The 12187-nt window shown below is 42.5% G+C and overlaps 1 protein-coding gene across 1 annotated transcript in view; it reads left to right on the forward strand.

Moving 5' to 3' along the window:
* Positions 1-12187, forward strand: part of syt9b (synaptotagmin IXb) — a 111391-nt gene that overhangs the window by 22277 nt on the left and 76927 nt on the right. The window contains exon 2 of the mRNA XM_078257724.1: positions 10282-10457. Within this exon, the coding sequence (XP_078113850.1) occupies positions 10282-10457 (176 nt within the window). The remainder of the gene's footprint in view (positions 1-10281; positions 10458-12187) is intronic.

The raw sequence follows: 12187 nt of genomic DNA on the forward strand, positions 1-12187 counted from the left end.
ATGGTGGGGTGTGTAAGTGTAGAAGACATCAGTCGTGTTTGCCATGTGTGGATGAGTGAATGAATAGTGTGATGTCCGTTGTAAGGTGCAGCAAACCAAACAAAGAACAAAATGGTGGATGGATGCAGTAGGACCAGCTGAGAGAGAGTGAGACTCCCAGGGGGACAGTCCTTTATGCCTTCTGTAAGCCCTCCCAGCCCCACCTACCCGCCCACTTCCAGTACCTGCAAACAAAGGAGCAGAACATGACAGGCAGGCAGATTGGGAGGGGTCGTCACACCACCCTCCCTTAAGATGGGAGTCCTCACTACTTCCAACATGTAACTCCAACTTTTACAAGTACATAAAAAAAAAATGATGCCCAAAAAGTTGAATCAAAACTCAAACTTTTCTTCTTTCTTCTTCAACAATTTCACTCTGGAATATCAATGTTAACCTGTGTATGTCTATACAACCTGCAGACGCTCTCATAGCTTAACCATCAAGGTCACCCACTCAGCACCTTGGTACCTAGGAAGCTATTTAAGAGAGAATAACACCAAAACGGATAGAAAAAGATACTGCAGGAAGGCAAAAACAAGTCACTTACAAACAGTCATAGCTCTGGACATGGCATCAGCCACTGTATTTTCAGCTCCTTTTACATGTCGTATGTCTAAATGAAAGGGTTGGAGGAAAAGACACCAACGCATAAGCTGCTGATTTGGATTTTGGAGTGAGTGGAGAAAAGTTAGAGGATTATGATCGGTGTAAACCACTACTACTACTACTAACTAGCTAGCTAGCTATCGTTACGTTAATGTTAGCTAGAGGAGCAATCGATGTAGCTAGCTAATTTTAGACACGGTGTTTCATTAACGTTACATACATTGTAAATAGCTCTTGGGAACGTTACCCAAGCACACAACTTGATATTAATTAACTAACATTAGCATGTTAGTTAATTAATATCAAGTTCTCACCACTTTTAGCGGGACACGAGAAACCATGCAGCGCCTTGGTCCATACTTCCGGTCCATACACATCCGTTTTAATACGACGGCAGCAATAAAAACAAGAAGAAGAATAATCAGGCCGATCGCCCCTGATCAAGTGAAAAAGGAGCATGTGTATAATTTAGATTAAATTTAAACAGATTAGGACACCGATTTTTCTAAATAAGGAAATGTGACTTCCGAGTAAAAATGTACTCTTCCCTCAGCCCAGTTACCTCAATAAACCAGTGATGCAGTGCTAAAATTATATTTGGGTCAATATGAACTTCGACTGACCATCACAACAATAATCACAATCCCTGATGAAACATGCATTTTAATTTTAAATTAATGCATAGTACTTTTTTCATGCCCAAAGATTTTATTTTTTCTGAATAAAAATCTACCTTCTCAAAACATTTAATTGAACCCAGCCCTGCCACGTACCAGGATTGAAAATGTGCATTTTGTGATACATCTCAAAAAGCTTGTGGCTCTCAATCAATATTTAATTGTATTTAGATCTGTCTTTGTAAAAATAAACATTCTTTCACCTAAATATTTGTGGAAACAAAGCCTCAGTTAAGGGAATGCATAAGAGACAAGAGTCAACCTAAACTACAAGCCTTGGATGTACATGCTGTCTGTTTTAGTCCAAGTCTGTGATATGCTCATCACTACATAATCATGTTTTGGTCTGGTGAATGAGTTGACAAAAGAATCGTGCAGCCACAGTTCACATCACATAGGCCCACAACCCTATAGGCCTACAGTACACAGAGGGCATTCATAGAGAGAGTAAGCAAGCTGTCACAGAGAGCCAGGCAGCCTGTGGCCTGGGTAAGCCTACATCTTCACCATCCTAATATTTTAGGGGGCATCTGATGTTATTTCCTCACTTCCATGGAGGCCATGGGCTTATGAGGCTATTTCAGATTCATGGCCCAGCATCTTTTTCCATTGACTGCTTACTTTGCTGATGTCTTCTGTGATGTCTTATACTGTGTCCACTCTGGCTTCTGATGTCTGTTTCTACCCACCTCTGCCTCTGAAATTACACTGCAATTTCCATATACTTGCAATGGTTACACAGGCATTGATGCACATATGGCCTAGGCAATGTGTGTTTAATTTAGGTGTAACATTAATATGTTAAATGGATTGCCTGTGCCACAGCTATGCTACAGTTTTATAAGGGGTGGAAAATCAATATTCATGCACACCAGTACCTCAAATGCCTACCTGCTTGCCTAACTTGCACACCACCTAACCTAACTTGCTTTTTGCTAGTTCCAACCCTCATACAGTTTAATTCAACCCTGCGTTGATACGCCACAACAGAGCCATACGTGTAATGTCAGATGTTGCTTGATAGTGTCCTATACCTGTATATTAATGTAACAATAAAGGAATCTTGAATTGTGTGTGGCTGCCCATTTTAAGTGTGTCCCCTCCTATGAAGGTCATGCCTACTGACTAACAGTATGGACATCTGCAACATTATGCTTATTTGAGAAATTATCTGTGATTTCATTTCAAAACTGAAAGGGTAGGCCTTTAATAAAAAGGCTGTTAAACTTTAAAAACGTTGGAGGCTGTCTTCCAATACAATGTTAGACCAGAGGGTTTTGAAAGTGGGAGGCAGGCCTCCTAAGAAGCTCCAAACTGTTTTAGGGGAGGGTCAGAAATACAGTAGTTTGGGAAGTTTTGCAGTTTTTTCCACTTTCCCACAGTCAGAAACTAATAAATGCATCTGGGACAGACCTCTTTTTGAGCGGCCATTTGTGCATTTCGCCATTAAAACAGGAAATGGGTGTAACTTGAGTGTATATTGTCAAACTGGCTCGAAACTTTTTCAGGATTCATAAGAGTCCAAACCTGAGGACAAATAAAGGCCGATATTTACTTAAAGTCATAGCGCCTCCTAGTGGCAACAGGAAGTAGGCCTAAAAAGTAAGGTGCTATACTTTAGCGAACTCCTAGAGCTTTAATCCCGCGGACTTCAAATATGGTCTGTACCATCTCAACACCTTAAAGATGAAGTTATTAAAAGAAAAAACTTTTTCGTCAAGCGGTGTGGGCGTGACGTGGTGGCCATTTTGAGTGTTTAGCGATGAACAAAGAAATTGTTGTAACTTGAGTGTATGTTGTCGTATCTGCCCGAAATTTCTCACGATTGACAAGGGTCCAGGTCTGAGGATATCTACAGGCCAAAATTTACTTATGGTCAAAGCGTCCCCCGCTGGCAACAGGAAATGTGCCTTATATGACAAACAACATCCCATTTACATGAAACTTATAATGTGTGGTCGACATGTGATACTGAGCCTGTGATACTGAGCCGCCCCTATACTTTAACCACACCCACTTACTCAGGCCATGCCCATAACATTTGAACCGTTTAAGGTAGAGTCTTGTGTGGTATCATTGAACTCAGCAGAGACTTCCTTCTTCATTGGTGATGGTCTGGCCCGCCCCCTATGTTTAAGCCACGCCCCCCCCCCTTTCATAAATGCTGACCCATCTAAGGTAGAGTCTTGTTTGAGGTATCATTGAACTCAGTAGAGAGTTCCTTTTTAATTGGTGATGGTTTGAACCACCCCCTATGCTTCAGCCACGCCCCCTTTCACAGCTAATGAAATGTATGATGTAGAGTCTTGTGTGAAGTATCGTTGAACTCGGAGGGAGTTCCCTTTTCATTGGTAACGATTTGCGGTGTCTGAGTGCCGCGCAAATGCACGGTTACAAGGAGCAGAGTCCGCCAGTAACCCCGAGCGCGCCTCAGCGCGAGGGCCCGTCCATCGCTGCTTGCAGCTTTATATTATTATTAGGGCCCGGCGCCGACAGCGGCGAAGGCCCTATTGGAACTGAAGGAATTATTATTATTATTATTCTTTTCCCCGCAAATGAATTGCCTTTTTGAGGGGCTTAACATATTCAAAAAACTCACCAAATTTTGGTTTCAAGTTTGGTGAACATTTACATATTTTAAGGGTTTCGGGAATAGGCGCACAAAAAATGGCTCGCTAGCGCCCCCTACAAAGTTAAAAAAAATTGAGCCCCTGCAGTGCGTTTAACGTAGACTCACGAAAGTTGGTACACATATGTAACATGTCAAGATATACAGAAAAACGTCATTGGAGCCATACCCTACAGGAAGTCTGCCATTTTGATTTCAAAGTTCAAAATTAGTGCGATTTTGGCCATTTCCACGTCGTACTTTAACAAACTCCTCCTAGAGATTTCATCCAAACAACTTCAAATTCGGTCTGTGCCATCTTAAGACATTAAAGATGAAAAGTTAAAAGAAAAAAATTTTCGTCATAGGGCGTGGCCGTGGTGGGGGTGGCCATTTTGTGCGTTTTCGCCATCAAAACAGGAAGTGGGTGTAACTTGAATGTACATTGTCCAATTGGCTCAGAAGTTTTCAGGATTCATAAGAGTCCAACCCTGAGGACAAATAAAGGCCGATATTTACTTAAAGTCATAGCGCCCCCTAGTGGCAACAGGAAGTAGGCTTAAAAGTCAAGGTTCTATTTCAGTATAGGCTTCGCCCTCTAAGCCACTCTAAGCCACACTATGGGTTTTATCCCTTCGCTCTTGCGCAGTCGTGAAGATTTTCTTTCCCGCCCTTGCTCGGGCTTCAACTACATCCGCAAATATTGTATATAAATAGAGCGGACCCGTTGCTCTGCTCCCACTTTTTTCTTCAAGCAAGCAGTATGAAGAAGATTATGATCCAGCGGCGTCCGCCTCTGCCCCTGCCTGCAAGGCCGGCTACATCTTTTGCTGGACCTCCACCTCCGCTGCGAGACCTGCCTCGGGTGCCTCTCACGCCCGGCAAGGCTCTCACCTCCGACGCCTCCTGCCCATTCTGCGACCGCCTGCTATCTAAAGAGCTTCAACGGCGGGTGGGACGCTTTCTGGCTTTTGGAGTCGACGGAGAGGGGATGGCAGCTGGGCAGACCGACGTGACACCGTCGATGCCCTGGAACCACTAGAAGAGGGGCGTCTTCGGCGAGTGCGAGTCCGATGACTCGTCTCCCCGAATGATGATTGCCTCACATCTGGCTCCACATGTCACAGCTACCCACGGAGGTCAGACGTGAGCTTCTGTACAGCCCCATAGCTCCCGATAGCTTACAGACGGCCACGTCCCACCTTCACCAGGCGACCAAGGAAGCGGGGTGGCTACGGCGGCTTGGCTCCTGGAAAGCGGCTGCCCAACAGCAGCGCCACCGCTCCACCAACCGCCATAAGAGGAAACGCCCCACAGCCTCTGCTGTGGCTGCACCCTCCTAGGCTTCGACCGCCGCTCCTCTGCCTGCCCCCCCACAGCGGCAGCCGGCCCCTGACCGGCAGGTTTCACTGGACCAAAGGACAATGAAGGTGGCTCCCACCTGGTCAAAACCACCCCCGGAGCCACCCAGCATGCAGTGCTGGTGGCTTTTAAGGGCCACTTCAGTCTTTCTAAAGAGCAGTTTCCCTTCAACCGAGCAGCCCTTGTTCCCACTGAACATTACGCTGATGTCATGACAGATGTTCCCCACACAAGCACACACCAGGTCACCGCTGCTCGCGGAGCTCCACCTCTCTCTCACTATACAATTAGCGCTGCTCAGTTATCCTTCTCCCCCCGGCTATGCCAGCGGGATGAGGACAACGATGACCCGCCACCCTTTTGACAGGGCCCTACCATGGGCTGCGCGACACGATCTACTCATGTCTTGCCCAGCAGTGGGACGGGCTCTGCGCTTCTTGCTAGCTATGTCTGTGAACAACACACAGACATGCGCGCGCCTGCTATCAGAGCACAGCTAGAGATTTCATCCAATCAGCTTCAAGTTTGGTCTATGCCATCTTAAGACGTTAAAGATGAAAAGTTGTTAAAAGAAAAAAATTTCGTCATAGGGCGTGGCCGTGGCGGGGCGACCATTTTGTGTGTTTCGCCATCAAAACAGGAAATGGGTGTAACTTGAGTGTACATTGTCCAATTGGCTCAAAGGTTTTCAGGCTTTATAAGAGTCCAACCCTGAGGACAAATAAAGGCAGATATTTACTTAAAGTCATAACGCCCACAAGTGGCAACAGGAAGTAGGCCTAAAAGTCAAGGTGCTATACTTTAACGAACTGCTCCTAGAAATTTCATCTGGCGGATTTCAAATTTGGTCTGTACCATCCCAACACCTTAAAGATTAAAAGTTATTAAAAGAAAAACTTTTCGTCAAACGGTGTGGGTGTGGCATGGCGGCCATTTTGAGTGTTTAGCGATGAACGAGAAAGTGGCTGTAACTACAGTGTACATTGTCATATCTGCTTGAAATTTCACACAATCAACAACAATCCAGGCCTGAGGACATATACAGGCCAATATTGACTTTTGGTCATAGCACTGGCAACAGAAAATCTGCCTTATATGACAAACATTATCCGATTTAAATGAAACTTAGAATGTGTGGTCTACATGTGATACTGAGGTGGACCCTATAATATAACCACGCCCACGTACTCAGGCCACGCCCCCTTTCATAAAATTTGAACCATTTAAGGTTGACCCTAGTGTGAGGTATCGTTGAAGTCAGCAGAGAGTTTGTTTTTGATGGTGATAGTTTGGCCGCCCCCTATGCTTAAGCCACGCCCCTTTCATAACTGGTGACCTGTTTAAGGTAGCAGATAGTTCCTTATTCATTGGTGATGGTTTGTTTTGCCCCCCTATGTTTAAGCCACGCCCCCTTTCATAAATGGTGACCCATTTAAGGTAGAGTCTTATGTGAGGTATCAATGAACTCAGCAGAGACTTTCTCTTTAATTGGTAAAGGTTTGCCCCGACCCTTATGCTTTGGCCACGCCCCCTGTCACAGCTAGTGAACTGTATGACGTAGAGTCTTGTGTGAGGTATCATTGAACTCAGCAGGGAGTTCCCTTTTCATTGGTGACGATTTGCAGTGTCTGAGTGCCGCGCATGTGCACGGTCGTAAGGAGCAGCGAACGCCAGTAACCCTGACGCGCGCAGAGGAGTGAGGGCCCGTCCATCGCTGCTTGCTTAGAAACTTATAATTTGTGGTCTACATGTAATACTGAGCCGGCCCCTATAATATAACCACGCCTACTTACTCAGGCCACGCCCCATTTCATAACATTTTAACCGTTTAAGGTAGAGTCTTGTGTGAGGTGTCATTGAACTCAGCAGAGAGTTCATTGGTGATGTTTGGCCCGCCCCCTATGCTTAAGCCACGCCCCATTTCATAACATTTTAACCGTTTAAGGTAGAGTCTTGTGTGAGGTGTCATTGAACTCAGCAGAGAGTGCCTTCTTCATTGCTGTGTCTATGTGTGTGTGTCTGTGTGTGTGCGTGTGCAGCACGGGCATCACTGTTCAGAATCCCGTCTATCTTCCAAAATGCAATGCTTGTATCCAAATGAATTATATTTGAAGCTGCATGGCATTTTGCTGGTTTTGCTGGTCGGTTTTTGTTGGAAATTGCCGGAAAACGAAACTGTCACTGGTGGATCAGAGACTGGCCAATCAACTACCTAGCCCGACATACTTTTTTACTGGCCCCGGGCCATCGGGCCATTGCTTATGTCGAGCCCTGAATAGTTTAGCAGCTATACCAAAAAAGCTAGCTTTACATACCTTGTGTAAAAACGAATGTCTGTGTCCGAGCCACCAAATCGCTGTTCCCAAAACATTGCGTGAGTGACAGCTGCTCCAGCTGCTGCCTCAGCTGGGCAACTTCATCCCAAAGACTCTCATTCTCAGAGACCACCAAGTCCACAAACGCAGGGTCCGGCTTTGAACAATAATCATGATTGTTGGCACAAAGAGTGCCAGCAACTTTGTCGGTCTCCATCCTCTCCAGTCTTGCTCTGATCCGCTCCTGTACCCCAAGTCTTACTTTTCCGAGAGAGAAGTTATTCCAGGGAAACAAGACAGGAACTACGCCTGGCTTTAGCCTCCTTCTACCCCCTTCAGCCACCGGCTCGACGATGTCCTCTGACACAAAGTGTCGACTGCACACACGAGTGTGGTGAGAGATAACAAACTTTTCTCTTCTGATCTTCACAATACATTTTTGACGTTGTTGATGACCATCCCCATGACAGGGGAAAGTATGGAAGCTCAAAGAAGAATTAAATTTTGCTGACGATGAACACAGAGGGACACAACAGTGCTCAGCTGTCGTTCCCTCACAACGCTGACATTTATACGACTTTCTCATCTCTCCATCACTTATGTATTAGGCCTACTGCTAAGAAATAACTATATAACTACTAAACTACTATACTTCACTACTATAACATATATTTATGGTTGTTTTCTACCTCATAAATGTCTTATCCTGATCAAAATTAAAGATGCTTTGGTTGGTGGCTGTTGCTGTGCTGTGGCTGTTGCTGTGCTGACATTCCACCGGAAGTGAATGAGCTGGCTTACATTAATGTGGAAGTTCTAAAGAGCCTCCCGTGCATAAAGCCTATTCATTGTTTTGGTAAAAGCTCCAAACATTATATCAGATGACATCACACATTTGAGTTTTTGGATTTTGGAGAAAGTTGTTCATGTTCACTAACATTTTGAACACACATGTATGAATTCCCAAATTGCCCATAGTTCCCCTTTTGCTATAATGCAATGTACCAGACAGTTTTTGCTTTATTCATATGTGAACTTTAAGGATAGCACTGTTTCAATAGTGCATTTCTTTGTAAAGCAAGCAGTAAATGGTCATTTTATGATACTTTCTGGTTATGATACATCTTAAAATCTCATACATCTTAAATAGGGATCTGCAGTGAATGGATTGGACAATGCTGTAAAATGTCAGCAGACACCCCATTTACTAATGAGAAAGTTGTGAACATATATTGGATAGTGATAGTAATTACTGTCAAATAATGTTTATGAAGTAAAATCCCATGCACTTATAAGAAAAGTCTGTAGATGTATTGGTGTTGCTTGTTATTATTGGCAAATAAAGTTTATATAAAATAAACATGTATGTACATATAATGGAGAGTTCCTTGTTATTACTGTCAAATCATGTTTATATGAAGTAAACCCCCTACTTCAATGAGGAAAAGTCTGTAGATATACCAGATAGTTGCTTTTAAATTACTATAAAATGTTTATATAAAGTAAACCCCCTACTTCAATGAGAAAAAGATAGTTACTTTTAAATTGCTATAAAACAATGTTTATATAAAGTATCCTCATATATTAATAGTAAAGGTATGTAGATATATTGGAGAGTTGCTTCTTAATTACTATGAAACTATGCTTATATAAACACCATACAATAATGGTAAAAGTATGTATATATATTGGATAGTTGCTTTTAATTACTATAAAGACGAGTTTATATAAAGTAAACCCCCATAAAATAATGAGGTAAAGTCTGTAGATATATTGGATAGTTGCTTGTTATTACTGTCAAATAATGTTTATATAAAGTACACACCCATACAATAATGGTAAAACTATATTGGATAGTTGCTTTTTATAACTATTAAAGAATGTTTATATGTTGCTTGTAAATACTCTCAAATATTGTTTATATAAAGTAATACTATTATCATAATGTTTCTGCAAGGTATTATCCCATTATCTTCTTTTTTTGTACAGTAAAAAACAATATTAAAAAGGAATTTACTGTAAATAAATTGGATAATCATAAAATAAACGTCTAAAGGAGGGTATTCGAAAGTCATTTTACATAATTTGTGTGTGTTTTACATCCAGAAATCTGTACTTTGACAGGGATGGATTGGATAATCTTGTCAATTTACCAAAGAAAACCGTATGAAAACAGCAGTTTTCATTTAATCATGTAATTTTAAGGTATTTCTGCAATATTTCTTAGTTTTTTAAGATTTATACATTTGTTTAACATTCTAGAAATGTTTTATAACAAGATTTGTATTTAATTCTACAATAGACTGTAAAAATACAGAAAATGTTTACAGGAAATATCTGTATCAGAATTAAATACAGATATTTCCTGTAAACATTTTCTGTATTTTTACTGTCATTTGACGGTAAGGGTTTCGCAACTTTGCTGCCAGACTTTTTACGATTTTTTTACGATTATTTTTTTTTACAGTGTACACCGAGAAAATAGTAATATGTTTTCCTTCTCATTTAGTATTATGAATAAACACAGTCTGTCCTTCCTGGGGAGCAGGGTTTGTCTGTGCCAGAGTTTTTTAATGGAAAAGCTGTGTTTTTGGGGGTTTTTTTTATGATGGAAAAGCTGTGTTCACTGTTCACTTAGTCCCCCCTCCCCGCCTCTCTCTTCCATCTCTAGATGTATCGGTGAGCCTTTTGTCCCTGCTGGTCACCACCTGTGGTTTGGCTCTATTCAGTGTCTCCCTCTTTGTCTCATGGAAGTTATGCTGGGTGCCACTGAGTGGCCATTTCCTCCCAAATGTCTTGAAGGGGGCGCACTGCTTGGGTGGAGACCAACAGCCCGTCCTCACAGAGGTAAGGAGAAGAGGCTTACCTTAAGCATCTGTATCTTTTTGTTATCGCTGATGTGCACATCATCCTATAGTGCTGTGTTAAAGGAGAATAGATAGCTATAAATATGCGAGTACTGTCGATAGAAAAATAAAACGACCCGAATCGGTGCTGGCAAACTTGAGTTCTTGCTGCTACATCTACGAGCTTCCACTTAGCTAAAACGGCAGTTGTCTGGGCATATTTTAGAGTGCCTTTGTGCCTCTTAACAGACACAAAATGCAATTAAAATGTCTGTGCAACATGAACATGGCCCTTACGTGACATTGACAACAAGATGCGTTTTCAACTCAGACATTGTTTAAATTCACCTACCCTGTCTCGATCCTGCTGGTATCTAGCTCGCCCTGCTAGCAACTCAAGTTTGCCAGCACCGATTTTTTTTTCTTCTTTTTCTATCGACAGTACTCGCATATTTATAGCGATCAAGATTATCGTAAAAATTGGCCGGAATTCTCCTTTAATCTCTATAACAGCAAGAACACATGCAGCTCCTCACACACAATACACAGTTACTTTACAACACTGGTGTACTCAGTGTACGCAGTGTACAGTAAAATGTGCTATTTGAGATAAAATATTTTCACACTGCCACCCAATGCATGTGCAATGTTCTAGAAGGCACAGAAACTCTCCAGTCGCCTCTCCGTCAGCTCCGCAAAATGTATACTGAATTGACCTTATAAATATAAGTTGTGCTTTATGTGATGTTGTACAGTGATGGAATGTGGCTATCAGTTGCTCATAGGGATTGGGAAATCAACTTGCCAGTCTCCTGCCAACTCTGCTACCCTAGGCTAGCTAGCCAACTGGCTTAAGTTTTCAAATGTAAACATAAGCGCAAAAACCAAGACAAAGGTGGAGAAGATGAGCTCAAGCTAGCAAGACCATCTCTGCGGCCATCTCATGACTACAAGTTGCTCTTTAGGATCGGGAAATCAACTCACCAGTCCCCTGCTGACTCTGCTAGCCTGGCCAGTCGAGTTATTTAAAAGTAAACATCAATAAGTACCCCTCAGCATTTATATTTATCTCTCCATCTCTCCCATGCTCAGTGCATCTTTCAATTCAACAGTCAATGCCATCTAATCGTGCACACCCACACCAACCATTGAAAGGAATACAATTTAGAAACGTTTTGTTGAAATGAATCACATAAATAACATTTCTGAAATAATTACTATTATAGTGTATAGTGCACACATGGGACTCCGTGTCGGTACACAACTTTTATAGTCAGACAGAAAGTGTGATTAGTTCGCTTTCATTTTTGATTTGTTACACATGAAAGGATGAATACTGTTGGTCTACATGCTTTAGTGTGATTATAAGTGCATGTGAGTGAATATTGGCGTAATGAGTTTCAAAGTTTCATTCATTGGGCCCTATCTTGCAAAGCCCGACACAAGTGCCTTTGCTAGTTTAAGACCGACGCAGTTGTCAATTTCCCGTCCAGCACCCATGCCGTTTAAATAGCAAATACACCTGCGCCCATGGGCGTGCTGGTCTTACAGGGAGGTGTGTTCAGGTGAATTCTGGGCGTATTGCTATCTTGAGGCAGCAGGAAGTAGGGCTGTAACGATATGCGCTATGAAACCGAAATTGCGACACTCAGATCCACGAACCTGTGTCGCAGAATGAGAAGGCAGAATTGCAACACACCCTTTCCAACTCCCAGTTATCCTTCCCATCCA

The sequence above is a fragment of the Sander vitreus genome, chromosome 8, assembly GCF_031162955.1.
Source record: "Sander vitreus isolate 19-12246 chromosome 8, sanVit1, whole genome shotgun sequence".
In the NCBI taxonomy this organism is placed as follows: Eukaryota; Metazoa; Chordata; class Actinopteri; order Perciformes; family Percidae; genus Sander; species Sander vitreus.